Raw genomic sequence first — 27,049 nt, forward strand, 5'->3', positions numbered from 1 at the left:
TGTGTGTGTGTGTGTGTGTGTGTGTGTGTGTGTGTGTGTGTGTGTGTGTGTGTGTGTGTGTGTGTGTGTGCTTGCGTGCGTGCGTGCGTGCGTGCGTGCGTGCGTGCGTGCGTGCGTGCACACCTGAAACCGTTTCTGAGGTGGAAACATTGACACTCGTCAGCCATATTGATACTGACTAGACAAACAAATGCAAGAGAGAAATGGCTACGAGGAAATGAATGATTTCAGACACTCGTGATTAGTTTGACAGCCAATCCCTCTCGTGCTCTCTTCAGGACAAATCTGGTATTTATTCTGTGTTCAATAATTCTGATTGCTCTGATTATCTCTGTTTATCAACCCGGGATTTGGGCTTATCACCGTAATTAACCCGATACTTTGAATGAGAAAACTAGCAATTACTGTGGAATGTCACTATCACTCCCCAATATCGCACAGATAAGCCCCAACCACGGTCTGCTAGTGAAATGAAAATGAATTAATTTATCAACACAAACTAGGGTTAAAGGGTATGTCTCAAGATTATTTGATATTTTTTTCTTTCAGGTTTTGTCCCCCAGTCTATCTGAAGAAGATATATATTTCCACACTATTCACACTCTGTCCCATGTTCATAAAAGTCACGTGTAGTCAAAAATGTGATTTTCCTGTGTTTTATATATATTTCCACACTATGAGGTTGGAATAATTTTGTAAAATTATGATAATGCCCTTTTAGTATAGGAGCTGTTTGAAAAGACCACCTGAAATGTCCGCCTGCTTTGGTCGGATGGTGTTGTGGCCTGCCTGGTGACATTACAAGGCAGGTAAATTTTTTAAATGTATTTTATTTAACCTTTAATTAACTAGGCAAGTCAGTTCAGAACAAATTCTTATTTACAATGATGGCCTACCCTGGCCAAACCCAAACAACACTGGGCCAACTGTGCTCCACCCTATGGGACTCCCAATCACGGCCAGTTATGATACAGCCTGGAATCAAACCAGGGTCTGTAGTGACACCACTAGTACTGAGATGCAGTGCCTTAGACCGCTGAGCCACTCGGGAGCACAAATTAGCTAATATACCAATAAGAAAGAAAGTTCCAAAGCTCTCTGCAAATAACAACTAGTTTTCAGTTTTCCCCTCCCCACTCAGACCACTCTCAGACAGTCCTAACAAAATTCTTGCTTGAGAAATTGCTCTTTGCTAAAAAGCAATAAAAAAAAAATATTTGACAATTTTTATTAAAAACAATCACAGTAAGGTACTTGTTACCCAGTAATGATTTGATATTGAGATAAAAACGGCTGTATTTGACTTTTAAAGATGGACAGTTAGCCGTGAAGTGTGAAAACGCTAATATACAGTGCATTTGGAAAGTATTTAGACCCCTTCCCTTTTCCACATTTTGTTAAGTTACAGCCTTATTCTAAAACTGATTAAATATATGTTTGTCCTCATCAATCTACACACAATATCCCATAATGCAAATGTTTTAACAATAAAAAAACAGAAATACCTTATTTACATAAGTACTCAGACCCTTTGCTATGAGACTCGAATTGAACATCCTGTTTCCGTTGATCATCCTTGAGATGTTTCTACAATTTGATTGGAGTCCACCTGTGGTAAATTCAATTTATTGGACATGATTTGGAAAGGCACACAGCTGTCTATATAAGGTCCCACAGTTGACAGTGCATGTCAGAGCAAAAACCAAGCCATGAGGTCGAAGGAATTGTCAGTAGAGCTTCGAGACAGGATTGTGTAGAGGCACAGATCTGGGGAAGGGTACCAAAACATTTCTGCAGCATTGAAGGTCCCCAAGAACACAGTGGCCTCCATCATTCTTAAATGGAAGATGTTTGGAACCACCAATACTCTTCCTAGAGCTGGCCCCCCGGCAAAACTGAGCAATTAGGGGAGAATGGCCTTGGTCAGGGAGGTCACCAAGAACCCAATGGTCACTCTGATAAAGCTCCAGAGTTCCTATGTGGAGATGGGAGAACCTTCCAGAAGGACAACCATCTCTGCAGCACTCCACCAATCAGGCCTTTATGATAGTTGCCAGATTGAAGCCCCTCTCGGGTAAAAGGCACATGACAGACCACTTGGAGTTGGAAAAAAGGCACCTAAAGGACTCTCAGACCATGAGAAATAACATTCTCTGGTCTTATGAAACCAAGATTGAACTCTTTAGCCTGAATGCCAAGCATCACATCTGGAGGAAACCTGGCACCATCCTTACGGTGAAGCATGGTGATGGCAGCATCATGCTGGGAGGATGTTTTTCAGTCAAGATCGAGGGAAAGATGAACAGACAAAGTACAGAGAGATCCTTGGTGAAAGAATGCTTCAGAGGACTCAGAACCTCAGACTGGGGCAAAGGTTCACCTTCCAACAGGACAACAACCCGAAGCACACAGCCAAGACAACGCAGGAGTAGCTTCAGGACAAATCTCTGAATGTCCTTGAGTGGCCCAGCCAGAGCCCAGACTTGAACCTGATCGTACATCTCTGGAGAGACCTGAAAATAGCTGTGCAGCGACGCTCCCCATCCAACCTGACATAGCTTGAGAGGATCTGCAGAGAAGAATGGGATAAACTCACCAAATGCAGGTGTGCCCAGCTTGTAGTGTCATACCCAAAAAGACTTGAGGCTGTAATCGCTGTCAAAGGTGCTTCAACAAAGTACCTTTGTCATTATGAGGTAATGTGTGTAGAATGATGAGGGGAAAAAATATTTTCATAAATTTTTGAATAAGGCTATAACGTAACAAACTGTGAATACTTTCCGAATGCACCGTAAAAACCATTGACTTGTATTGGATTTGTGCCACAAATGCTATAAAGTTTGCATTTGAAACAGTGGCTAGGTAAACAAAACTCAAGCATGGATTGCTGTCATACCTTTTCCATAGACTCCTTACAGGTTAAGGAAACCAATATATAATGTTGTAATTTGGGTGAACTATCCCTTTAAATTACCACTAGACCATTTGCTTGGACAGTTACACAGTCACACCATATGCTGGCAAGTCCATATCACATTAGAGTTACACAAACAACATTTAACAGCAACCTCTGTATTGTTTTAGTGGAGTGATAATAATATAGTGTTATACTTTACCACTTTATTTCCTTTCCCCCAGTAAAATGGGGATTAAATGGAGATTAAGGCAGTGCCTTTTTTCTTTATCCATGGGTAAGCCAGCACAGCATGCAGCTCGAAGGTGATGAAGCACTCTGTGATCCTCACACAGATGGAGCTAAAAACTCGCCATGCACCGCTGCACATTAAAATACTCTACTTACGATCCACATCTATCTCATGTTTTCCATCTTAATATATTTTTGCAATGTAACCATTGGTCAGTATGAAATGACAGACCTGTTGCTTGTGGCTTGATTTGTGTGAGGGGATTCAACATGCTAGCAAGATGTTAAATGTAACTAATGAGAAACTATTTTCTGCACACAATTTTGGGGACATTTTGACAATTTGGTAAATAATAGAATATGTTATTATTTTGGTTTAGTTAATGACAACCACATTCTTCCCATAAGGGTTTGGCAGCATCTTGCAGTAGTCAATTCATATAAACAAAATATTTGAAAACGTTTGAAAATTACTAAAATATTGCTACCACAATTAGCAAAATACTGTGTCTTTTCAAAAAATTATAGGCCCACCTTCTCTATTGTGTGCCTGGCTATGCATGTTAAAATGCAAATACTATGTAACACACATACAGACTGGTATTTCTTGATCCAGCTCAACTAGTTATAGCCTAGGGGCTATTACAGTATAAAACAAGTTTTCCCATCGCAGTTTAAAACACAATGGCTCAGTCGTTATTATTGTACTGATACAGTAGCAGTGAGTGTGTTTTAGGGCATACAGCAGCCTATACCTTGTAACTCCCAATAGGCCTACTGTAGACAGCTCAACGCCTGTTGGCTACAAGCCAACAAGTTGTAAAAACACAAGCTGTAGTCAAGTGGCACTGGTGGGGCAAAATAAACGGAATATAAATGTTATATTTTGATAATTGATAAAGTAGATAGATATCTTTTTTTTCATCAGTATATATTTGTATTCATTATTCATACACTTTCTTGGACAATTATCCTCAATATTCTGCATGTACTTGTTAATTTTCTCTTACTATATGGGTTACCTAATAACATAATGATTTCGACGTTTCGAAGATTACACTAGGTAGGTAGCCTAGTGGTAAGTGCGTTTGGCCAGAAACCTGCGGTTGTGAGATCGAATCCCCGAGCTGACGGAGTAAAAATATTTCGTTCTGCCCCTGATCAAGGCACTTATCCTAGGCCGTCATTGAAAATAAGAATTTGTTCTTAACTGACTTGTCTAGTTAAATAAAGAAAAATACAATAACCTAATATTATCATCATCACTGATAATTGTATCAGTTCCTATAATTCATCTACTGCCTACACGTAAAAAAAATCGGCAGCCCCCTAGGTGTCTCACTTTCGCAGTGTTTGCATGGATTCAAGAGAGGGAAGAGTGACTCGGTTCGTTGACGTCACCATTGTGTTGATTTGCTAACCCGAAAGAACAGAGGAGTTAGTGCGTGTGAGAGCGGGCACTGTGAACTGCGTTACTATGCTGTAGCCCAATAACCACACATTCGGAATCAAAACGTGCAATTTAGGTGAGTACTGATGAAAGCGCGCAGCTTTCATGTTACAGTGACAGACAGACCCGCTTCTCTGCATGCTTACAGTTGTTTTTCCTGTGTACTCTCACATTGTGAATGCTTTAATAGTATGTTTGCTATCCTCACTTCAACCCTCATCAAGTTACAGTTCCTATAGCGCTACAATGTGGCAAGGAAAGTTGATGTATCAATTCCTGTTTGCGCGGAAGTGTTTTAAATTGCATGTGTTTAGCTGTCAAATAAAGCCAAAAGTCTGAGCGGACGAAAGGTGTTTAAGTTTCCATGAACACTTGGGCTTCATTGGCCATGTAAAGATGTTAGGTTGACGTAATTGTCTGTTTTAGTATTCGGGAGATCGCAACAGGAGAACGTGAGGTCTGAGGCTTACATTGCGAATCAGACAGGGTGACGTTCGTCCATGTGGTTTATTCTGGAAATAGTGTTTCTGTTGAAATGAGAATACAGTACGCTGACACCTTATGCCGCTCTTATATTCCTGGAAGTTTTAAAAAGCGAACAAATGACGCACTTGAGGAGCTCGTGCAGCGGTGATGACAAATCATCTTGAACATAAGGGCAATAATCTGAACTGTGTCCATCTCTTTATTGACTGACTGATGTACATTGTAGGCCTACACCAGAGACCCACATAGATAACTGGTCGACTGATGCTTATTCCTTGATTCTTAATGAAATATTGCCTCTTGACGCAAATACATAGAACATTGTTTATAGATGGAATGGCAAATTGAATTGCTATCGATATGGGTTATCTCGTCCAAGCTCAATCACAATGACATGTCCAAATAAAATGCTCTCAAGCTGTAATGATTTCACATCAAACGATTCCACCTGTGTGCTAATCAGAATAGCAGGCTAGCGAATTGAATCATTGTTGCAACCAGTCCCGGTTGAGATCATGTATTTGGGTCTCATTCGACCTTATGTACTTTAGTAGACTCTGTTGAGAGAAGTGTGAGTATACTGTTTGTTCTTGAGCAAAATGTGTTTGGATACAATTTCTACGAGCATAGGTTTTTATTGTCTCAGATTTATAAACATCAGGACGCATTGAACATAATGCTAAAGAGGTGCGCGCTTCGGACAGACAACTGTCTTCGTGGATACAGTTGGTCCTAAGAGGGTTCTCGTATGATTGCGTTATGTTGGCGTTGATATGCTGTCAATACAGCATAGCCTATTGATTGAAAATAATAATTAACCCTTCAATGGTGTCTATTCACACGAGTGCGTGAAATTATTTGGTGACATTAACGCGCCGTCTTGACGCACTGTCTTAATCCAGTTCCTCATACAATTTGTGGACTTTACGTTGCCTATCCTTATTAGGCAACTTTCAATTGTTTCCTATGGTAAACCTGGGGCACTAAGCTAATTACCCATCGCTATAGACATGGACCTATTTACTGGGTCATAAATTAGCGATAAATTGTTATTCGTGTCATAAAGTAACATTTGTTGTCATTTGTTGGACGTTCACCAGTCACATCAATACTAAATGTATACCGTCTTGAACTGCTCTGTAATATAGGCTATCTGAAATTGAATAGAATTTTCATTGAGTATTTCCAATGATTGCCAACTGTTGACTTCATTTTTATGAGAGCCACTGAGTATATTGTTAGCCTTGTTTAGGAATTGTGGATGCATAATGTTAGCATAAATTAATAGATTTTTTCTGCGCTCTTTATCGATATCCTTTCAGAAAAATTGAAAAAGTCTGTAGCCTACTGTTTCTGATTCTTGATTAACTCTAATGGAAAATGTAAATTATAAAATGACTTGCCTAAAATGAGTATAAGCTACGTAATCATGTTAATTGTAATAGGCTACTGAAATAACATTTTATATTTGTAATAACGGTGATGATTATATAATTTAATATGATTAAATTACAGGCTATTCCTCATGTGGTCTAATCTTTTGTGAGAGCGGGCAATGACATGCCAACATGCATTCAAATCATTGATCGCCTAGCCTACTGTACATTCCATAGACATTAAAACCAGGTACATTCCAAGTAAAAGCAGTAATGGAACTATTCTGTCCTAGTATAAACCTGCGCATCTTTTAATAAATTGTGTTTTCAGATCAGATTACAATAGAATTGTAGTCGTGTAGAGCAATTTATATTACGTAACCAAGTTAAAGAGGTGTCCACAGCAATGACTCGTGCGTTTCTTTGGCGTTTGTAATATAATCTTGTTGGTGCTACATGGCGTTTGCTTTTTTTGCGACATCCTCTGTTCCAACTATTCCTGGCACGCTGCTCGCTCCCTTCTGTGCTCACTGCTCTTCTCTGTGATAAGAATACTGAATAAGATGCCATTTCATTTCAGAATGGGTGTTGATGGTCTTTGTGAACCAAGCATCAACGCATTCTAACAAAGACTAGGGTGTTGCAAGGCTCTCAGTGGTCCATATTTGTTGCTGTTCATGTTTCACATAACTATACATTGAGTGGGAAAAGATGGGGTGTTTTTTTAAAGATTTTAATTTAGTTGAATAAGGAGTGGGTGATTTGGTCTGCTTGGCGTTTGACTTGTGTTATTTACATATTGATAATTTGCTCTTATGGCCACTCATTTCAACTATGATGCCATTGCATACAACCCTACTGGGATTGTAAGACTTGTATGTCCATAGTTGTATTTATTATGTACAGAACAGCTCAGTGTCATGTGCAGAGACCTGTTTTCATTTTGTGAAGTGTGCTATGTTAATGTAGCCTATTTGGATGAGAGGTGAGAACAATTTGAATTGAAAATGCCCAGAAAAGAAGGATAAATTGCTGATCTTTATCTAATTGAAATAAATTATTACAAAAAAGACAAATAACATTTATGCTTTGCAATGGCTTTTCAAATAATCTGCAGTAATTCATACAACCACAATTGATTGTTTTAACTTAACACTGCAGAACTGTTTGGATTTTTTATATAAAAGTGTAGGTTTAAATATTGATCTGTGATCTTATCTACCACAGTTATTTGAAGTTTATTGGGCTAGGACCAAATATGATATATAGTTGAGACGCCAACAGTTGTTTTCATATATTATAAAGTATTTTCCTAAAATATTCTGATATGCTTATCTTGTTCTCTCTCCAGATTGACTTTATCTTGTTTACAAAGATAAGTGAAGAAACTGCTGAGGAGGGAAAGCGAGCCTCATGAGTTGGCCTGGCGGATCTCAGCGACGTTATGGATTTGACTAAAATGGGTATGATCCACCTCCAGAACCCCAACCACCCCACGGTCCTGCTGCAGAAGGCCAACCAGATGCGTCTGGCAGGGACCCTCTGCGACGTGGTCATCATGGTGGACAGCCAGGAGTTCCATGCTCACAGAACCGTGTTGGCCTGCACCAGCAAGATGTTTGAGATTCTGTTTCACCGCAACAGCCAGCATTACACCCTGGACTTCCTTTCACCAAAGACCTTCCAGCAGATCCTGGAGTACGCCTACACTGCCACACTCCAGGCCAAAGTGGAAGACCTGGACGACCTGCTGTACGCAGCAGAGATCCTAGAAATCGAGTACCTGGAGGAGCAATGTCTCAAGATCCTGGAGACCATCCAGTCCTCGGATGATAATGACACGGAGGCCAATATGAACGATGGCGGCACGGAGGAAGAAGACGAGCGCAAGGGCCGGCAAGGAGGGAAGAACGCTAAGAAGCATTCCATGGAGGGGAGCTACCTTTCAGCCACCCAGCAAGCCTCTGCCCTGGACCAGAGCCCCTCCGTCTCCACATCCTTTGGGCTCTCAACCATGAGCCCAACCAAAGCTGCCGTGGACAGCCTGATGAGCATCGGCCAGTCCCTCCTGCAGCAGGGCTTCGGGGGAGAGCACCTAACTCACGGCAACTCCCACCGCCAACTGATGACCGAGATCAAGACGGAGATGATGCAAGTGGATGAAGGCGGAGGCCACGAGAGCCCCAGAACCATGGAGTCCAGCGCCTCCAGCAATGGTGAGAGGAGCGGCGAGTTGGACAAGAACCGTGACGGCCCAGGGACCCCGACCAGGAGCAGCGTGATCACAAGTGCCCGCGAGCTGCACTACGTCCGGGAGGATGGCATGGGTGACCCACAAGCAGATGGTGGCCAAATGGGTCTAGAAGCCATGGCGGGCATGACAGGGATGACCGAGAAACAGCTGACCTCCCTGTACTCTCTGCCTCCCAATCATAAAAACGAAGTTATGCGATCCATGCCAGCCTCCATGGCCTCTTCTCTCCACATGTCCCCTGCCCTGGCCATGTCCATGGACTTCAGTGCCTACGGGGGACTTCTGCCCCAGAGCTTCATCCAGAGGGAGTTCTTCAACAAGCTGGGGGAGCTGGCTGCTGGCATGAAGCCAGACGGCAGAAACCAGCACGAACGCTGCAACGTGTGTGGCGCAGAGCTACCAGACAACGAAGCTGTGGAGCAACACCGGTAAGGTCAACTTTGTAAAATTTTCTCACTGGTTTGGTTCTATTAACATTTGTAAACTTGTTGATCTTTGCCAAAAACTTTTTCTTCAAATCAATGATAAAATATAATAAAATTTTGCCTACAGTTACTTCATTTAAGTTTACTGATATACGTACATAAAATATAGGTCTACATTTTTCTACCTTTCATAATTCAGGAATCTACTTAACAAAAGTTTTTGAGTCCTTTTTTTCTGTTGAAAATGTTTTTTTTTTTGCATGTACTAGCTAGCTAGCAGCTTAGTAAACTCAACTCTGTGTCGGCGGAATGTACCACAGACTACATCGAGACGCTATCAGTTGATACCTGTAAAAAATGTAATTCTTTAAGGCTTTCCTTGTACCAATGTTTGTCCTGTGTAACAAGCTTTTTCTTTGGGTGCTGAAATCTGTATTTTTTTTGTAAATCATTGCATGGCAGAGTTTTTAGTTTTCGCAAGGGATGCATAGAAGGCAAATTATCAAAAACGGTGGATTCCAAATCCAACTGACAACTCTAATAATCAGGACAAGTACAGGTACACAATAAGAATGAAATAATGGACATTTTTTAAGTATCAAGTGGTAGTGCACCCTTAACTTCCGACTCTGTTGGAAACAGTGAATTAAAGGGTGCAGTTTTTATAAAAACTATGGATTTCAGCATCCAAAGAAAAGCATGCAGTTAAACAGGACAGACATTGGTACAAGGAAAGCATTACAGAATTTACAAGTATCGAGTTTTAGTGGCGGTACACCCTAATGGGCGCATCGTGTATGGAAGATATCCATATTACAGGGATCTAAACTAGAGCTAACAAGCTAGATGACTATTAAGCTAATATCCATGAATTACAGTGCCTTCAGAAAGTATTCACACCCCTCAACATTTTACACATTTTGTTGTAAAAATCCTGAATTTAAAGTGGAATTATGTTTTTTGAAAGTTTTACAAATTAATTTAAAGTAAAAAGCTGAAATGTCTTGAGTCAATAAATGTTCAACCTCTTTTGTTATGGAAAGCCTAAAAATGTGCTGAACTAGTCATGTGATAATTTGCATGGACTCTGTATGCAAAAATATTGCTTAACATGATTTTTGAATGTCTACCTCATCTCTGTACCCCAAACATACAATTATCTGTAAGGTCCCTCGGTCGAGCAGTGAATTTCAAACAGAGATTCAACCACAAAAACCAGGGAAGTTTTCCAAGAAGGGCACCTATTGGTAGATGGGTAAAAATAATGTGTATCAATACACCCAGTCACTAGAAAGATACAGATGTCCTTCCTAACTCAGTTGCTGGAGTGGAAGGAAACCGCTTAGGGATTTCACAATGAAGCCAATGGTGACTTTAAAACAGTTGCAGTGTTTAATGGCTGTAATAGGAGAACTGAGGATGGATCAACTTTGTAGTTACTCCACAATACTAACCTAATTGACAGAGTGAAAAGAAGGTAGGCTGTAGAGCATACAAATATTTCAAAACATGCATCCTGTTTGCAACAAGGCACTAAAGTAATACAACAAACAATATGGCAAAGCAATAGATTTTTGTTCTGAATACAAACTGTTATGTTTGGGCCAAATACAACACCTTACTGAGTACCACTCCATATTTTCAAGCATAGTGGTGGAAAGCATCATGTTATGGGTATGCTTTTAAGCGTTAAGGACTGGGGGAGTTTTTGCGGATTAAAAAGAAACGGCATGGAGTTAAGCACAGGCAAAATCCTAAAGGAAAGACTGAACCAGGTTGCTTTACATCAGACACTGGGAGAATAATTTCTCTTTCAGCAGGACAATGACCTGAAACACAAGGCCAAATCTACACTGGAGTTGTTACCAAGAAGACAGTGAATGTCCCAGAGTGGGCAAGTTACAGTTTTTACTTAAATCTACTTGAAAATATATGTCAAGACCTGAAAATGGTTGTCTAGCAACGATCAACAACCGATTTGACAGAACAAATGTTCCACAATCCAGGTGTGGAACGCTCTTAGAGACTTACCCAGAAATACTTTCTAAAGGCACTGCAAATATAAACGTTTGAGATTTTACCCCTCATTTAGATATTTTTCTCGGCCAAGAGAAAAAGTTGAATTCTGATGCAATAAATAAATGTCAGGTTAGCTTCTTGTGGTCAAGATCGCCTGCTTTGATGATACATTCCTCAGAAGAATTTAACCAATGAATATGCCTTTTCACTAGAAATGGTTAAATTCATAGTTTTTTTGGTTACATTTTTGTAACCAAAGGTAGAAAAAAGTGAGAAGTTTCATGGAAATGAGTAGCATATTTTCCATTAGACTACTGGTATTTGCATTGGATTTTATGGTTGTCAATTTTCACCCAGAATTGGGTACGAGTTACTTTTTCAAACTTGGGTACTAAAGTCAATAATGTAGGTACTTTAAAGGGCAATTCCGCCACTTTTCAATCTCATTCATTATCTCCAGCACCATACCAGTGTCTACATGTCAAAACGGAGTTTCTAGCCCAGAGGCAGGGTATTTTCTTGCTCCCCACATCACCGCGAGTCTCCGTAGTGTCTGACGGTCATCTTGAAAAATGTTAACTTTATATATGTTTATGTCAAATGTATAATTGCGCCGTTTTCACTTATGTAGATACTGGTATTGTGCTGGAGATAATGAAAATGAGATTGAAAAGTGGTGTAATTGTCCTTTAGGCATTGTAACTCAATAGACGGGTTGGTTGTTTAGCAACAAAACCGACTAGTGCGTAACTATGGGGAAAGACAGACGGGGTTGGCTTAGATTGTTGATAACATGCAAACTATATTTCAACTCCAATGTTCACTGTAAACAAAGTTGCACAATGAGCACTTGTTTCTCAAATACATCGTTACAGTTGTTGGTTAGCTAGCAAATTTTTGCCATATTAGCGTAGACGTAACATCAGTCAAAACACCTCTAATCAAAACATGGTATCAAGAACAAGATCAAACAAGCTGAAATGAGCCACTTACGGTTCACCTCACGCAGTTTCTTGTTATTGTTGCTAGCTATCTGGCCATCCAGAACCATAACACACGTCGTTTTGACCCTTTGAATTGCGCGCATCGTTTTTGTGGTGTTGTCAGCTAACCCGTCTATGCCACCAGGTTACTTGTTTCTGCTACTACATGACACTTAAATATTTGCTTTCATATGATTTTTAAAGACATGCTCTGGAACTTTGGCAACTAAGTATTTCAACTTCCTACACTTTGGGCTGGATGTGTCAATGTGTAGTTCATACATGCATAATCTATGAGCAGAATTACAGTCTTACCTCAATTAGCCACAAAATCCCTAGTTTGAAAGTTACTGTTTTTCTGGAAGTTGTGCTGCCCTATTTCCAAAAAACGTTCCCCCACATGGACCAGCCCTCTAGCAATTTGAGTTCAACCAATGAGCTTTAGCCCGTCAACATATGAGTGGCAGCTATCAAGATGCAGATGATGCCCACCAGGAGAGTGAGAGAGAGAGCAATGGCCTGGTGCACATATGTGACACAGTATGCAATTTTCAGGGGCCACTTTTGGCTTGTGAGCTCTACTTTCAGAACTACTGGCCAAAACATATACAAAAGTACAGGTGAATCCCTTTTTAAGTTTGAAGTAGGCTATCAAGACAACATTGTTGTCGCTCTCTCTGAAACCATCAAGTCTGTGGTTGGCGACCGAGGCTGAGGTCCTCTCCCCTGATGACTTCCAGGCCTGTCCGGGTGACTAGCGAGCTGTCCTGCCGTGGCGCTGGCTGAGCCCATTAGTCGCACCTGGTGAGGGGGGCCAGCTAATGGGAAGCAGCCTCCCCCCCTTCCTCACACCCATCTCAGCCCACCCCTGACCCCTGTGGTGTGGCCAGTGATTGAGAGTTTGGGGCCCCCAGCCACCGGGGGGACAAGGAGGGCCTTATTAGCTTTATAAGTGGTGCAGACTGTCCAGCCCAGGAAATGAGGGCTGTGCACAGGACCCGAGCCCTGACCTCTGCAGCCTAACCTTTCGGCCGCTCAGCTGGCCTCTGCTTCTCGTCAGCATAGCCCGAGGGCGGGGGTGGTAGTAATAGTAGTAGTGTGTGTGTAGGACTGCAAAGGAGGGGGAGGGTTGGGGGATTTGAGAGGTATACAGCAAGTAAATCCACGCCAGGTGTGCACCGCTGTTCAAATCCTGTTGTAGACCGGTCAGCGTGCTGTTGTCTGCACATGAGAAATGTTGCTCAACTTCCAAAACTGTCAAGGAACTGTACTAGTGTCTCGAAATTTGGGAAATAGGTCATTGTCTACTTTTTAAGAAACACTCCGTTTCTGCTAATGGCCTGCCACTCTCACACATAGCCCAACACCTCATGAAGCTTGTAGGATTTGGAATTGGTCATTTCCATGTAAAAGGACCAATGAGCACCATCTTATGAAGATCATAGGAGAATGTCAAATTGGGTGCGAACGAGTCTATATTTATGAGTAAATAAGGCATATATACATTTTTCAATCCCAAAACTTGGGAATAAGCAAAGGCTTTGATTTCTTGTCAAACAGATAGAAAAGGGGTCTTAGAAAAGTCTTAAAGTCTTAAAATGTATTAGAAATACATCAAAACACAATGTTGAAGTAAAGACCTGTGCCAACTCATATCAACACTTTTATATTTAGTTTTGGAGAAATGATTTGCCTTCTGTAAGTTTAAGAAACATTGCCTTGTGCCTTGAAATTCTCTTATGAAAACCCACATCTTTTTAAGAAATTCTCTCCCTCATGAGGAAGGATAATGAAAGTTCACAAAAGGAAAGGTAGATCTATCAATTAGTTAGTGTTTTTACCGATATCAATTTTGTTTATGAATGATTTAAGTAATAAAACTCTAAATTCTTGTGCCAAATCGGTAACAGAATTTCTGAAAAAAATCGACCTAAATTTCTGCAATTGAATTGGCTACAATGATTTCCCATTGTAGTCACAAACCACAGTTGGGTCACCTGCTACTGTCCTACCTTCCGCTGGCATACTGTTATGTTCAGCTGATAACCGTTTTCTTTCTCTTTGTCTGGTAGTCAAAGCAAGAGTATGGAAAATCGGGACAACCAATCCCTCTCTCTTTCCTTCCTCTCTCGCTCTCCAATTAATGTCACCTCCTGGCTCTTACTGATACTTACCCACGAGCCCCCTCTCTTTCCATTTACTGGATGTAATTGACATAGAAAAGTAGTTGAAATTTGGTCAGTCCGCCCTGGCCTTGATTTCAACGTCAACAGATGTTGATTTTTGGTCCGCTCCGGACCAACTTTGATTTCAACTTCCACAGACGTCTGGACCGGCTTTCATTTGGCCCAAACATAGACATCCATGATTGGTTCAGATTTGGTCATGTCCAGACCGGACCAAATCTGAAGTAATCATAGGACCATATCATAGATGTCTATGTTTCACAAGTTTGCACAGCACAATTCCGTTACTGTGGAATTGCCGATTTTGGGTTTGACTCAGTGTGTGAGAATTGATTGAGAGCTCACATTTCCAGTTGCTTAAGATTATACTGAGACAAGGAATGGGAGGGGAGCGGGTGCCCCTGGTGAGTTTACAGGTCCTAGGTCATGTTTGAAACTCCAGGCTTTTACGCAACATAAAAGAGTCGGATGACATTTTAAAGATTCCAAAATCAAGATGACTCATACTTGTTGTGCTGAAAAGTTTTTACCTAGTAGTACCCTGATCTTGTACAACTATCTTTTGTTGTTTCTATAATTTTTGTGCTCTGCTGAACATTGTTGTTACTGTACATTAAGTTTATGTAATGCAATAACTCTGAATGTGTCCAAGTTAAATTGGCTGCCAATAGAGAACGAAAGAGAGCACTTCCTGGAATTTAATTGCATCACTACTACATGCACCGTCAGAATGTTTTTCTTTCTTCTGCCGGCCTCTTTTACCTTGAGTGGACCTGCTCCGCTTGAAATGTTTGTGCTAATCAGATGGAATGCGCCACGGTTAAGGTTCACGTGAGGATTCTGTTTCAGCAGCCCCTACCAAAATATTGGTATGTCTACAGCATGGCCGAAGACTGATTTAACAAAAGCTATCTAATTGGCAGATTTGAGTGTATTCCGTCTCAGTTACTCTATATTCCCTTCATGAAATTTGGAAGAAATACAGAATTACCTGTTTAGAGAGATGGCCTTGTCTACCTTCACCCACTGTCCTTAAAATTAATGAGGAATTGAATAGAGCCTTTATAAGCTATAATAAACAAAAACGTTAGTGTTTTTGGATTTATTTGCCATGAAATAACTTGGGTTAGTGTGAACAAAATGGCAAACAATTTCATTTTGCGGTGTTAAAACCAATGGTTGTCTTTAATAAATCACAATTTATCCTGAATGTCCTTCGGGTTTAGGTAAGATCTATTGAATGCTTATTTAATTATTTAATGTGAAAGCTGGAGTGTGTTTTACGTCAAAGGACGATTGTTGTAATTTTCAGGATACGTCTTTTTGCCTGGAGAAATTGAGTGGTGAGGTTGCCTGTTTTTCAAAAGTTTTATCAATGTGACCATCCCTGGTTGTGTAAGAGATGGGAAATCTAGGATCAAAAGAGATTTCCAAACCGTTTCATGCATTGATCTGTTGGCTGCCCCAACAGAATACTAATGGGTTCATTTAGATTAGTAGATGTTCCATGACATCCCTAAATATTGTAAGCCTTGTTCTAAAGCTTCCTCAAACAGACTTCAGACATTTGAAGTATAAAGTCAAACATTGCGTCAAGCATCGCCTGTTTTATCATCCGTGTATAACGAATTGCCGTTGTATCCAGAAAATGTCTGCCTTTAAATATATGCAGATCCCTATCTTCTCATGGCTCTAATTTATAAGGATAAATTGCCAGAATTATGAGTCATGATTTGATTTAATATGATTTTCTGATTCCCTCCTGTTTATTATCAGCAAACCTGTACATTCTTTCATCCGATTACTTTTTCTTTTTTTTATGTTGGCGCAATTGACAGGAATCGTGGTTCCCCAGTTGATAGACCTACGTGTTTGTGTTTTCTAAAGATTTGTCAGAAGCATTGATTGTTGACAGCTCGCAGCACACAGAGCAATGGTTCTGGTTGACTAATTACAGATTATATCCCATCAGCCTTGTGCCAGGTTTGCTGCCATCTCCAGTTACAAACGTGAAAAATATTTCAGTCTGGGAGTTCATTTGGTGCAAACAGGTCAAGTTAACCGGCCATGATTGTTTCCAGACGTGGCACAGGTCCTTTGTGCGTGTGTGTGCACAAGCGAGAGTGTGTGTGTGTGTGTGTGTTAGAATGAATGCATCAGTAAGTGCTTGCTTCCTGTATAATTTAGCCTGCTCCATTCATTCGCCCAGGCCCTGGGTTCTATCGTAAAGCCTCAACAACTGGATGAGATGTGGATTGGCTCCACAAATGGAGCGAGGTGGTATCCCTTGAAGTAGCCCCCCAGAGTCATGTATTGATATCTCCCGGAGATTTATGAGTGAGGGATTGGTAAATGAAGGGCTGTGTTTGTTTTTCAATCGCCCCAGGTTTCCTACGGTGGCCAAATCAAAGCTCCATCTCACCACAACAACAACAACTGCGTTTTTTTTTTCCCTTTCTCCAAAGCCGGGACATATTTGACAGGCTCAGATTTATTTCTTGAAGGAAGTCTGGGTGAGTGTACTCGTGGCTTTAGGGAGACTGGATTACAGCAATATTTTAGTAACCCCGTGATAAGCAAATAATCATCTGGCAAGGCTGAGTGATTTATTAGACAAATAAATTAATCGTACAGGGACTAACTCTAAGGAAGACAACTCTGCTTGATATTCCAAACACAGCCTCCTATTCAAAGAGCCATAGCCTTGGGTTTATCTCTTTCACTTAACACCCATTATCATGCAGATGCCTGGCCTCTAATGTACTTACAACCAAACAAGAATGCCCCCTCCAGAACCCTTTCAGAATATAGCTGTTAAACATAACTAACCGTCAATGTTTGAACCATCTCTTTCATATCCAAGCCACACAGTGTATGAATGAACCCCTGTCAACGATTGTCCACCTCTCGTCGGCCATCCTTGACATAGAGAAAACTATTCCTCAACAACTGACTCGGATATTCAATTTCCTCGGTTGTCCTCCGTCGTGGCGAAGTGGGCGGAGAGGGCATAGTCAAACGCAGTCGGCGTGGTTCTAATACCCAGGGTCCCTAGTGTTTAAACAGGAGTCTGGGGCCTTATCTGTGCATATCAGGAGGACTGATAACCACGCGTGCTCCTCTTCAGTAAACCAAGAGCAGATAGGGCCTGATAACGGCCATAGCGTTGTCGCAGGATATAACACACAACCTGCATGCTGAAATGATGTGTAGGGAGTGGGAGAGGGACAGAGAGGGGTGCACGTCAGAAGTTCCCCTATAAGGTGAAGCACACCTGATATCATATCCACCACCAAGAACCACAAGGCTGCTTTAGGCTTAAACCTTAACACCAACGGTCAAGATGACCTCCTATTCCATCCCCAATCTGTGGGCCCAGATACAAATTAAATTAACATATTGTTTCTATGGGATTTAGTTATTTTATTGATAGGCTTTTGTGTGTCAGTGAGCGCTCTTTTTTTCCTCATTGTGTTGTGGGTGCTTTGTCATAGTCTGCATTATGGTGGGAAAGAAAGTACAGATTCATTACCTAAGCTTGGCTCAATGTAGAAGCTTTTTATTGCAAGCTAAACTGGCAGAGGAACATCCATTACATGGAGCAGGATTATCCCCCCATTTAAAATCTGTGAGCGAACTCCCCTGGAGAGCACTCTACACAGGTACAGTAGTACATCATAGGGTAATAACCAAACAGCACCACAAAAGCTTTTTGAAAAGGGCACATGTGCCCGGAAGGTCCTCGTCTTCCAGAACAGACCAAATTTGAGGACGGGTGAGACATGAAGCGTTAGGTTGTCCTCCCGGACTAACTCTTCTTCATAGTCTCAGTCTTGATGCCTTGTTGATGTAGTGTCTGGTGTCAGTGTTTGTTTATGCATCTGAGGATAAGCTATTGGCTGGCCAGCCGCTGCAGTAGAGCAGACCCGAGCCGAGGCAGCTGGCTGACGCCCAATTATAGACAGGTTCTAAAAGGCCCTGGTTGAACTGTAAAGATTTACACCGCCATCTCTCTGATCTCAGATCTGTGCTCTGTCCGCACTGTCATGCCGGGAGATGTATCGATTAAAGACTTAACACTGGGTTACATCATGTGGATGGGCTGCACACCCCTGACTACAGCGACATATTATCACAGAGGCATGTTCTCTATCAGAAGGAGCGCTTTCCCCCCCCCAAAAAAAAAATTAATCGCTATCGGATTTGAGAATCCGCTCATACCGTCATCAACTCATGCAGTTATTTTTTAAATAATTGATGAATTAATGTCGTACACAGATTCAACAACACAAACACCCTTTGATTTTAACCAACTAAATACAGTAAAAATCTAATATATATCACCCCAAAAAAGAAGAACCAGATCACACAGCTTATTAACCAGATAAGCATCGTTTGGCGCCGGGTGCATAGACTCGCTACTGTTGCGCAAGCCTCCTCCTTTCTTCAGTGCTTTGGCTCCTGTTATCTTACCGCTGCAACTGGAGATGGCCGGATTACAGGCGGGAGAGCGTGGTGCAGACTCGGTACAGAGCCAGGTGGCACAACACCTCTCGCCTAACATCTGAAATAGCCGTTTTTTGGACCCGGGGAGAAGAAAGACCGTGGCCATGGCAATGGGGAATCAACCGAACATTGGACAGACAGATAAGAACCGAGAGGAGGGCTGTTGTGTAACATTAGTGTCTGTTTTCTTGGCCCAACCTCAGCTCTGCCTCACCTGTTTCTGCGTGGCTAAACCTGGCTAGTGCTGAGAGCGCGGCGCCTGGCCTCGTGGTCAGGCAGGCTGTTATGAAACGTGCGAGCCGAGGCCCTTATCTTTTGTCCTTCTGGGGAGCTTGTGGTCAGAGGGAGGAACTTGCTGGGGACAGCCCACGCTCCTCTATGCTTGCCTACCTGCCTTGGTGAGAGTGGAAACACACCAGTGGTTAGCAGTTACAGCCAGTTATCAAGTGACATGTACATTTATTATCTGGCCTACCTTCCTGATGGCTTTCTCTCTCCACGTAGCGCAGCTACACTGATGTCTGCCTGAAACACTTGTGGAGATAAAATGTTAAACACTTTTCTATGATTATATTCTGTCATTGGCTCTTGAAGAGAATATGTTTCGTTTTTTAGTTTTTCCTTGAATTTTGAAAACCCATTTTGGTGTTACTTTAATTTTATTTACCACTTTTCCACTCTTGTGCTCACAGATTTTCTTTCTTACTGTAACTAAGCACAAGCAACTTTCCCATTAAAAACCAATTGAATTACAATGATCCACCTGAAAGCCCGGTTTTAATTTCATGTTCATAGAGCCGCTCCCTCTCTGCCCCTCCCCTCTGGACCTGAACCTCTCCACGCCCTTCTCTGGACCTGAACCTCTCCACTCCCCTTCTCTGGACCTGAACATCTCCACTCCCCTTCTCTGGACCTGAACATCTCCACTCCCCTTCTCTGGACCTGAACATCTCCACCCCCTTCTCTGGACCTGAACATCTCCACCCCCTTCTCTGGACCTGAACATCTCCACCCCCTTCTCTGGACCTGAACATCTCCACCCCCTTCTCTGGACCTGAACATCTCCACCCCCTTCTCTGGACCTGAACATCTCCACCCCCTTCTCTGGACCTGAACATCTCCACCCCCTTCTCTGGACCTGAACATCTCCACCCCCTTCTCTGGACCTGAACATCTCCACCCCCTTCTCTGGACCTGAACATCTCCACCCCCTTCTCTGGACCTGAACATCTCCACTCCCCTTCTCTGGACCTGAACATCTCCACTCCCCTTCTCTGGACCTGAACATCTCCACTCCCCTTCTCTGGACCTGAACATCTCCACCCCCTTCTCCGGACCTGAACACCTCCACCCCCCCTTCTCTGGACCTGAACCTCTCCACCCCCCTTCTCCGGACCTGAACGCCGGTGTTTTAATCCTGTCGATATCCCATTAGCATCTCCTTGCCGGGTCCCGCCACATGAAAGAAGACGTGTCGGTTCCCCCTCGGTGGTTCTAACGCGCTGCCGAGCGCTGGGGAACAATGAGCGGGGTCCCGAGCCAAAGGGCCAACCCAAGCGTGCACAAGGCCTGTGTGAATGCGGCCGCCGCGGCTCCTAGCCTCCTCTGGAAGTATCAAATCAGAGCCCTCCGCGGACTTCCACCGGGAGAGACTCTAATTAGCCTCTTTGTTGCCTCCTGAATGGGGTGCCAGAGATTGGCAAGGGGCCCCAATGGAGTGATACGAGCGTGCTAAGAAGGGGGTCATAAAACTCCCATCATAAAGGAGCACTCAGGTAGGGGACTGGGTTGTGCGGTAGGCTGGACGGCACCACATAGGTCCTGTTTACTACTCGGCCATCTCCCTCCTCTCAGGACCCAAGCCAGGTTATGTCCCATAATAGACACACAAATCTAATCAGGCAGGTTGTTGGACAGCTTTTTGCCAGTCTGCATTCCTGCCTGGCAATTTTTTGTTGAAGTTTATTTTCTTGTGGTTTTGTTGACCGGCTGTTTGGTCACATATAGTTTAGTTCTTCGCTGCTTTTGCAAGTTAACCCTCTTAGCTCTTGGAGCCACTTTGACATTTTTTTCTCGGTTTTCAATGGCTCTTAACACCGCATTTTAAGGTATACATTATGTCTGCCCCTCTTTCCGACTGCTACTAGCAGGGAACGCCGAGTGCGGTCCAGAAGGGTTTAGCTCGAGACACATTTTAAGCCTTACTGTAATCCAGGGGGGATCAGTTGGGTAAATCATGGCATCAAGCTTAAAACCATAATTGATTTATGTATTTGCTGACCGAAGACGTCCAGAGAGATTAGCAGTGGCAGAGAGCTGAGGATGGATAGAATGGCCCTTGGAGAGGCCGCATGTCAGCTGGAGTCAGTCGAAGGAGATGATCTTAATATGGCAATGAAATGTTGGATCTCTCCTGCAATGAGTGATGTTTGACAGGTTTATACTGTACAGTTTGTGTTATTTGATGATCCTTTAGGTTGGATGAAATTTACATTTAGAGATGATTTATATGAGTTGGTTTATGCTATTAAATCTCATATTATTTGTATTAGTAGGTGTATCAAACTCTTTTTCTTGTTTACGATCTTGCTGTCAGTTTCCCCCCAAGGTCTTTCTTTTTTTTAAATCAGATCGGGATTGTTTTGTGTCTGTGGTCCTCAAATGCGGAAAAAAGCCATTCCATTTCCTGGACGGATCACCAAAGCGGGAGGCTCTGACATGTCATGAGTCAAACGGCATCATTTCTGCCACTCCTGTCTCGGCCAGGAAGTTACTGATGATGCTGTCAGGTCTCGTCGAACGCCATTAAGCATAGTGTAAAATAGGCCTGGATCTCCTCCCCACCTCCCCTCCACCCCACACGCCTCCCTTCCAAATAAGGGTTTGCTTGTCCAGCCAGCAGTTTTACACCCCCATGCTCCTGCTTTGACCTTCCAGCTAAGGAGACGCCCATTGATTCTCTGTCTCCGGGTTCACTCTGGCGTCCTCTCTCAGAGCGACCCAGAGTTTCTTTCTTTTTTTCTTACTGGCATCTGGTGCATTGTCTATGGCTGCAGCACACGAGGAGCTGGACCCCATAACAGGTGCTTGGGTCCTTATCGCCACGTCACACCTTATCTCGGGCCCTCAGCTTCCTGCATCCCCTCACATACCTCAGAGTGGGGAAATATTTGACTTAGCCTCTGACCTGACGCCCCCCACACCACCACTTTACACTCTACTCTATACACACACACACACACACACACACACACACACACACACACACACTGGTCGAAAAAGAGACAGGACTGTGAAAGAGTTTCACCATCAACGATACCGATCTGCCATAGTGGCCAGGTTTTTTCGTTTTTTTCTTCTCACTTTTAGTATCTTATTGTATAAGAGCAACTACTCTAGGGATTTAAATACTGTATTTCCATATGTATTTGTGTGTGTGATTTATTTGATCAGTTTATACACTTTTTTTTCTCCATCTGACGTAGTTAATCTTCAGAGCCTCGTGCAAAGGAAAATCAAATAGTAAAGTTATTTCCCTTGTTTGGATCTATCAATTTGATCTGGCCTATTGCTCATATCCTGAGACGGAGGGTCCCAGGGTTTTGTGTGTCCCATTCTCTCCCAGTCCCTGGTCCTGCACAGGGGGCCAGAGGACAAAGGCTAAAGTGTCTAGGCTGGGGGGGGGACACCCTTGGAGTCGCGGGTTGGTGAATCTGACAGGGGCGCTCTTTTTTTTCCTAATCCTGCCCTCAGTGGGTGTAGAGGCAGAAGGCTGGGGGTCTTAGAGCCATGAGAGCCACTATTGTGAGAGGTGGGCTCTGTTACAGTAGAGTGGATGCAGGGGTCTCGGCCCAGACAAAGGCAGGGTCAAACAGGCCCCCATTTATTTACAGTAGTCCCTTTCATTGCCCGAGTGAAATAGGAACCTGCACAGGCCTCGTGGGAGGACCACTGTTTTTGCTAAGTCAGGCCTCCGATAAGGTCAAAGAGCATTGGGGGTGGGGATGTATTTGGGGGCTGGCCGACTTCCAGTGGATGCTGCTTCATAGAGAAGGGGTATTTTTATTGATCAGCAAATCATTTTGTCACTCAGGCAAAGGTTTAGAACAATAACAGTGTGTCTGTGGTGGGCGTGAGGAAAAGTGCAGCGTGGATGAAAAAGATGGGGACCTTAAGGTTTCCGCATGCTTCAGTTCGGCTGGCACCTAGCCGAACTCGGATAGTATTGTAGAACCGAACGAGTGTGCTCGCATTCTCCCTTAAAATACCTTAACTTGAAAAACAAAAACAACAAAAACAAAAAGTAAGCGATGGTGCTTTGTCCATCTTGTGGCTGTGCATGAGAACGAGTCTATCGTTGAATGACAACAAACACTTAATTGAAGAATCCCTACTGTTGACCAATCACCGACGAAGGGGCGTAGACTAATGCTTCTGAACTTCGGCTTGCCTCGAGAAAAAAATTGTGCGTGAACTGCTGAAAAAACCCGTACTGAAGACCAAAACGAACAATAACATGTTGTCATAATATACCCACGAACTGTTTTGGATGGGAAGCATGCGGACGCCTTTACTGTCTGTCAGCCACCTCTGAGAGACGAGCAGATTAATGCTCACAACAATGGAGGGAGCTTTTTGTTGTCAGGGTGTTATTTAGGCAAGTACAATTTTATACCTTGTGAACACCCCAACTCCGCGCTACATTACTTAAGCAACCTTTTTGAGCCACCGTAGTACAATAAATGTACAAATATTTGACTGTAGCAGGTAACCTAATTCTCTGTATAGGTCATTGTTGATACCATGCATAAGAATAAACTCACTACTCTGCACAATCAAGATATTACAAAACTAAAAGCATTAGTAACTTTGCACAGCTTGTGCTTAAATAATCCTACTCCACTGCTGGAATTTCGCCCAGCAGTTTGATTTCAGTGTACTTGATATGTTTATTTGGCTTAATCCCAATACTGGTGCATCAATATCATATACAATTTTATAGGACTCAATTATCAAATCCTCTTTGGCGAGGCAGTCCTATTTTTTTTTTTTATTACATTTTTTTTTTTTTTTTACAAAGAAATGGAAAGTCACCCGAGCTCTGAGCAAGGGGGAAAAAGGCGCCATCTGCCAGGAGAATCCTCTAATCTTGGCATAATCTTGCTTTCACCGTCGGCGATGAGAAACGGATGCTTGGTGAAGAAAGACAGGAATGGCCGTACAATATGAATAACTAAAGTCTGTCTGAACAGATTTTATTATTTTTAGGGACACAATGACCCTAGGGTCAGAGGTTGCCTGGCCTGGGCCTTAACGGGGAGGGGTTGAGGGCAGGGGAGGTCCTGGGGTCTGGGTTAACCCCCACTTCTCACCCCATTGTCCTTAAGAACACAAAGAGGCCTGCCATCCAACTGGTCAGTCCTCTCCTCGTCAGTCCTCTCCTCAACCCAAGCCGAGTTTGACAGAGTCATTGAATTTGGATGACTGAACACCAGTGAGTGAGCGAATAAGAGAACCGTTTTATTTCCTTCATAACCGTGACAATATGAACAATGACAATATGGCTGCCGCTGATATTCAGAGGAATGGCCCAAAAACGGAATGACCTCATTTCGCTGAATGCCGAGTGGGCAGAATTTCATTGTGGTTTGGAGATTTTATGAGCTGCTTTGATATTAAATAGTTTTGAATTGTGGCACTGATCATGTAGTGTCAAAATATGACATTTTGAAATGAACTAAATTGATATATTTTATGTTATTCTTGCAAATTAACCAGGAATATACAATAAATGTTAATCTTTCTGCAAACAGATGCGCTGAATATATTATTTCAGTCCTTCTCCTCTCACAATTTTTGGCAACCCTATTTCCTACCAAATTCAGCATGCGAAACCATCATTAACATTCTACCAACTTTTTCCCACCAATTTCACCGCAGCATTGCCTTACCTGGGTAGTATAGTTTCTATGTGGACTGGTCAGTTGAAATAAAGTTGTAACAGAAGGGGTTTCTGCCCTGTAATGGTAGAGATACTGGGTCTCCTGCCCTCTGCTCTCTCTCTCTCTCTCTCTCCCTTCCTCTCTTTGTCTCGACATGCTCTTCTCTATCCCACAATTGTGATGAAGTAGTGGCTCAACTTCATTCTCTAGCTGTCAGTCGGTCACTGTTGTCCACCGTGGTGGAATGGTTAAAAATAAACCTTTTGTATTTACCACGAGAAGAGAACAAACACACACTGCTTTAAAAAAATACAACTGAATGCGAGTAGGTTATTGACAGACAGACGTGCGCTCGCACACACACACCATAGTGAATTGAATAGCACATTGAACCACCATAAATGGGAGAGAATACACACCCTTTGCATGCAGAAATGTAATACAGTACATACCAAATTTTACAATGTCACAGATTAAGGCCATGGAAACCATAAGACAATATTAATGTAACATGACATGAAATACGTATTTTTCAGTAAAATTTGATATTTATTCTTCAGTATTTTAGTAGCATGTCTACAACAACCGGCCTTAAATTAAATATAAAACAGCACATTCAAAAAATAAAGAGATTTTGCCTGCGGTCATAGAAATATCAAACAGAATCCATTTCCATCTTGAACAGATGTGAGTCTTGGCCTGTTGAATATGTCATTTCTTTGATCTGCAGCTAGACTATACTTTTTTGTATTGGGTATTTAGAGTATTTTGATAATGCCTTTTCAGATATGAAGGAAAAAAGTTTAATATGGTGTTTGATTAGAAAGGTTATATCATTCATGTTGTGATTATCGTTAGTGTAAAAAACAGCTCTAAGCTTTTGTTGGAGCTGAATGTTGCCTTGAACAGGACAAATGCATATGTCAGCTATTTGTTGTAAACCGGAGTAGTTATTCGTCTAACTGATCTGGTGACCCATGAGAACGAGACGGGCGTTTACATCAAAACCCCTCGTGTGGCACATGAAAGTCACCGTGACATTTTGAAAAAGTCTGGCTGAATGTAGTGGATCAGAGACCCAGCTGCAATGTGAAGAAAGGGGGTTTGCATTACAATGTCTCTCTGCCTCTCTTAGTCTTTCTCTCCAAATACCCTTGACATATCATTGAGGAGATCCAAAGCCCACAGTAGTGTGTGTGTGAGGGGGGGAGCGAGAGCCTTACGAACGAATGAACGAATATCTAGTGCCCACATTTCTGTCTTCTTCGCTCGGCGTCATTGTTTTTCGTCGTTATTGTTATTGTTGTTGTTTGGTCGACACCCAGCTTCACAGGGCTCCATTCTTTTCTTCCTCCTTCCGAGTTGGGAGTGGTGACATTTTCCTCGCCGTGAACCATAACAAATGCGACGGAGGCCTGCCTCCCTATTGCAACCCCAAAGGCCAGCACAGCGCGGCCAGTGTGTCTGCAGAAGCATTCCGAGTCCGGGGAGGTACAGCTTTCACATGGCCTCAAGGTCCCGACCCCCACCTTTGTTCAGTGTGTTCGCTTTTCCACACCGAGAAGAGGGCCCTTTGAGCCAGCCCTCGACCCCCCGCCGAGCCCGCTCCTTCAACACATTAATAGTGGCACTGGAACAAATTGTGAACCTTAGATGTCTTGAGACCCAGATTGCCTCAACACCACCACCACTGCCCCCACCCCACCTCACAAAAAAAAAGAGAAAACCACGAAGAGAATGTTTAAAATTGGCGGTCCATGGCCTCAAACCTTTTTTTGGTGTTATTCAGAGCGTCTAAAAAACACTAGTGTGTGCATGTACTGTAAATGTGTATTTACACATGGTGTTTTCAAAATGGCTCTCTGATTTGACGGTTGACGATTTTGGCTCTCCTAGACGGGAGAGGAAGGCTGCTTTTATCCGCAGAGCAGATGGGAATATTTACTATTCTTCAGTACCTTGGCGAGACATTACCCACGCATGTTGTTGCTTCCATTTTTCGAACGCATTCACTGGTTGAAAACATTATTTTTGTTATCTGTGCTTGTATTAATCTCTACTGTTATCCCAATATGCATTTCCAATGCGTACATTTGCACACGGTGTACAAACAAAGAGTGCAGAGGGACTGGGGTAAAACTAAAGTCTCGAGCCAGGCAGCTGTTCATCTCTTGGTGGGATCTCTTTGATTGTGCCCGTTTCCCTCATGTGGGAAGACCCTTTTTTTGTTATTTTATTGTAGCAGAGTGTATGTGTGTTGACGTGCATGTATCTGTT

At 42.6% G+C, this 27,049-nt stretch overlaps 1 protein-coding gene across 3 annotated transcripts in view; it reads left to right on the top strand.

Moving 5' to 3' along the window:
• The first annotated feature begins 4,558 nt into the window (after nucleotides 1-4,558).
• Nucleotides 4,559-27,049, top strand: part of LOC139530809 (zinc finger and BTB domain-containing protein 16-A) — a 119,724-nt gene continuing 97,233 nt past the window's right edge. For 2 of the 3 annotated variants that reach the window (XM_071327521.1, XM_071327529.1), the window contains exons 1-2: nucleotides 4,559-4,671; nucleotides 7,809-9,139. In XM_071327521.1, the coding sequence (XP_071183622.1) occupies nucleotides 7,902-9,139 (1,238 nt within the window). In that variant the 5' untranslated portion in view covers nucleotides 4,559-4,671; nucleotides 7,809-7,901. Of the gene's footprint in view, nucleotides 4,672-5,521; nucleotides 5,653-7,808; nucleotides 9,140-27,049 lie in introns of those variants that run through there. The other variant, XM_071327539.1, reaches the window with a different exon arrangement.

This window comes from Salvelinus alpinus, chromosome 1 (assembly GCF_045679555.1).
Source record: "Salvelinus alpinus chromosome 1, SLU_Salpinus.1, whole genome shotgun sequence".
Lineage (NCBI taxonomy): Eukaryota > Metazoa > Chordata > Actinopteri > Salmoniformes > Salmonidae > Salvelinus > Salvelinus alpinus.